General features: G+C 33.9%; 1 protein-coding gene across 1 annotated transcript in view; it reads left to right on the top strand.

Moving 5' to 3' along the window:
* The window catches only part of LOC115209873 (WD repeat-containing protein 38-like), an 81,944-nt gene extending 80,266 nt beyond the window's left edge, over nt 1-1,678 (top strand). Inside the window, exon 9 of the mRNA XM_036508556.1 lies at nt 1,603-1,678. Within this exon, the coding sequence (XP_036364449.1) occupies nt 1,603-1,678 (76 nt within the window). The remainder of the gene's footprint in view (nt 1-1,602) is intronic.
* Nucleotides 1,679-2,109: the final 431 nt, after the last annotated feature.

The raw sequence follows: 2,109 nt of genomic DNA, 5'->3' as shown, positions 1-2,109 counted from the left end.
TTAATTTGGAATTTTATATTTTTTATATATTTTATTAATTAATTTCATTTCTATGTATTGGCTTATGACTTTCACTGTTTGATTTGCCTAATAGTGGTTTTATCTCTAATTTATATATTATATATATATTATATATATATATATATATATATATATAATTTTAAATTAAAATTATAATTTACTCCATGATAGAATACTGCAGTTTTTTGCGGTATTGCTCGTAGCATACACATGGGTATAGAGTTTGAATAGTGTATTCCCATTCGGCTCTGTAAATTTTGGAAGTGTTGGTTGGATATCCGTTACATGATAACGCTTGATTGTGTGCATATTCAGCTATAGAACTTACAAATTTTATAAAAATTGGAAATATTATACTGAAGAGAGAAGTAAGTAAAAATGCATATATAATTAATCCTGGTCGTGTTGATTCATTGTTTTTCTCTTTGAATTCGTAAAAAAGTATGTTTACTGTCATGGAGATTTTTATAGCAGCAGGAAAGAAATTTTTAACTCCTATTTCTAATTTCAGTATTGGTGAAGCAGTTAGCTGAACCCTAATTACAATTATATTATATATATATAAAGTATTAATATGTCTGTGTTTTCCTTAAATCTTTATTTGTATCCATGTAAAAGTATGCACTCCTGTATCCAAGCACTATATTGAATGATTTGAAATATGAAATGTAAATCAAAATTAAGTTTATACAAATTTAATTTGGTCAGACCTGTAGAACTTCAAAATGGCAAAACATATATCATTTGCTTTTTGCAGCATAGATAGTTGGCAATCAGTATAGATCTCTCACTCTGAAACAAGACCATATATCTGCAGGAATCGATTGAGTTGAATCACTGAGAGTACCAGAGCATGGGCCTAAGTTTAGAATACAATTAAGTATTGCAAGGAGATAAGTTACAGATGCTCTTAATGCAGCCTATCCACCACTTTACTTGCTTACTTAAGCCTTTTGCTCCCTCTGGAGCATAAGCCATTGACAATTTTCCCCCACTGTCCTAGACTTAGGGCTATCATTTCTGTTTCCTCTCCCAGGTCTTGTTGGTTTTGAATTGTCACCGATACTTCAGCAAGTCTGCTTTTTTTGTCTCTTTTTTTCAGGTAAGACTGTTAACCCTATATGGACCCATTTTTACCTCTAGAGAAAGGTACTCCTTATCAGTCAGGCCTCTATCCTGTGAACTGTCCAGCACAAGAGATCCTGCTTGTGCCCCACTGGTATAACTCGCAGAATCATTGAGACACACAAGGTACCACACTGCAGGACTGGACCTTATGCTGCATCTGTCACTTCAAGCACTCAATATAGAAAATGAAATTCAAATGTTCATAAAAATAAAACATTGTATTTTCCATCTTGTGTGTAAAATAGAACTCTGTATCCTATCTTAAAAATGGCACTTAAATTGGCTTCCAGAATGTTCCAGTCCTATTATTGCATACTTTTCCTATCTCTGTGTAAGGAAATACAATCTTAACTTTTTAAGCCTTTCCCAGTAACTGAAGTAATCTTTTTGTAGCAGCATGGAATCACTTCAAGTTCTGCCATTAATTTTGCTCTATGTGGTTATCATTATTAGGAGCAATAATCTAGAAGATGAATGTCCTCCAGAGAACTATCATGGTTTCCAGCCCACTTTTTCTGAAAGTTCTTAGAATTCATCGGGTCTGACGTCTACATTTCAATACCATCTTAGTAATATACACTGGAAAAGATGCATTATTCATGTTAATGCCCAGAATATGTACTGATTATGACTCATGGACTTGCATCCCTCCTGGTTCACTTTTTTGTCTCTATTCCATTTAAACTTGTGCACTGATATAAAAGGGTTTGGAAATGTTCAGCATTAAAGCTCATGTTATTTCTTCCCGCCCACTTATGAATAGCATTTACATCATGTTTCAGGTGTGGAATACTTCCAAGGTCCTTTTTCACCTGTGATACTTTTGCACTGTCTACATAGTTCATGGGGGTGACTATCTGCATAGCTAAGAGCATGTTTGAGACAGCCACGAGGACATACTCTAAGGGACTCCACACTTTATTTTCGTTTCCTGAAAGATAGACTCTTTGGTTACTACCT

This window comes from Octopus sinensis, linkage group LG1, assembly GCF_006345805.1.
Source record: "Octopus sinensis linkage group LG1, ASM634580v1, whole genome shotgun sequence".
NCBI classification, from domain to species: domain Eukaryota; kingdom Metazoa; phylum Mollusca; class Cephalopoda; order Octopoda; family Octopodidae; genus Octopus; species Octopus sinensis.
This window is presented reverse-complemented; position numbering and strand designations above follow the sequence as displayed.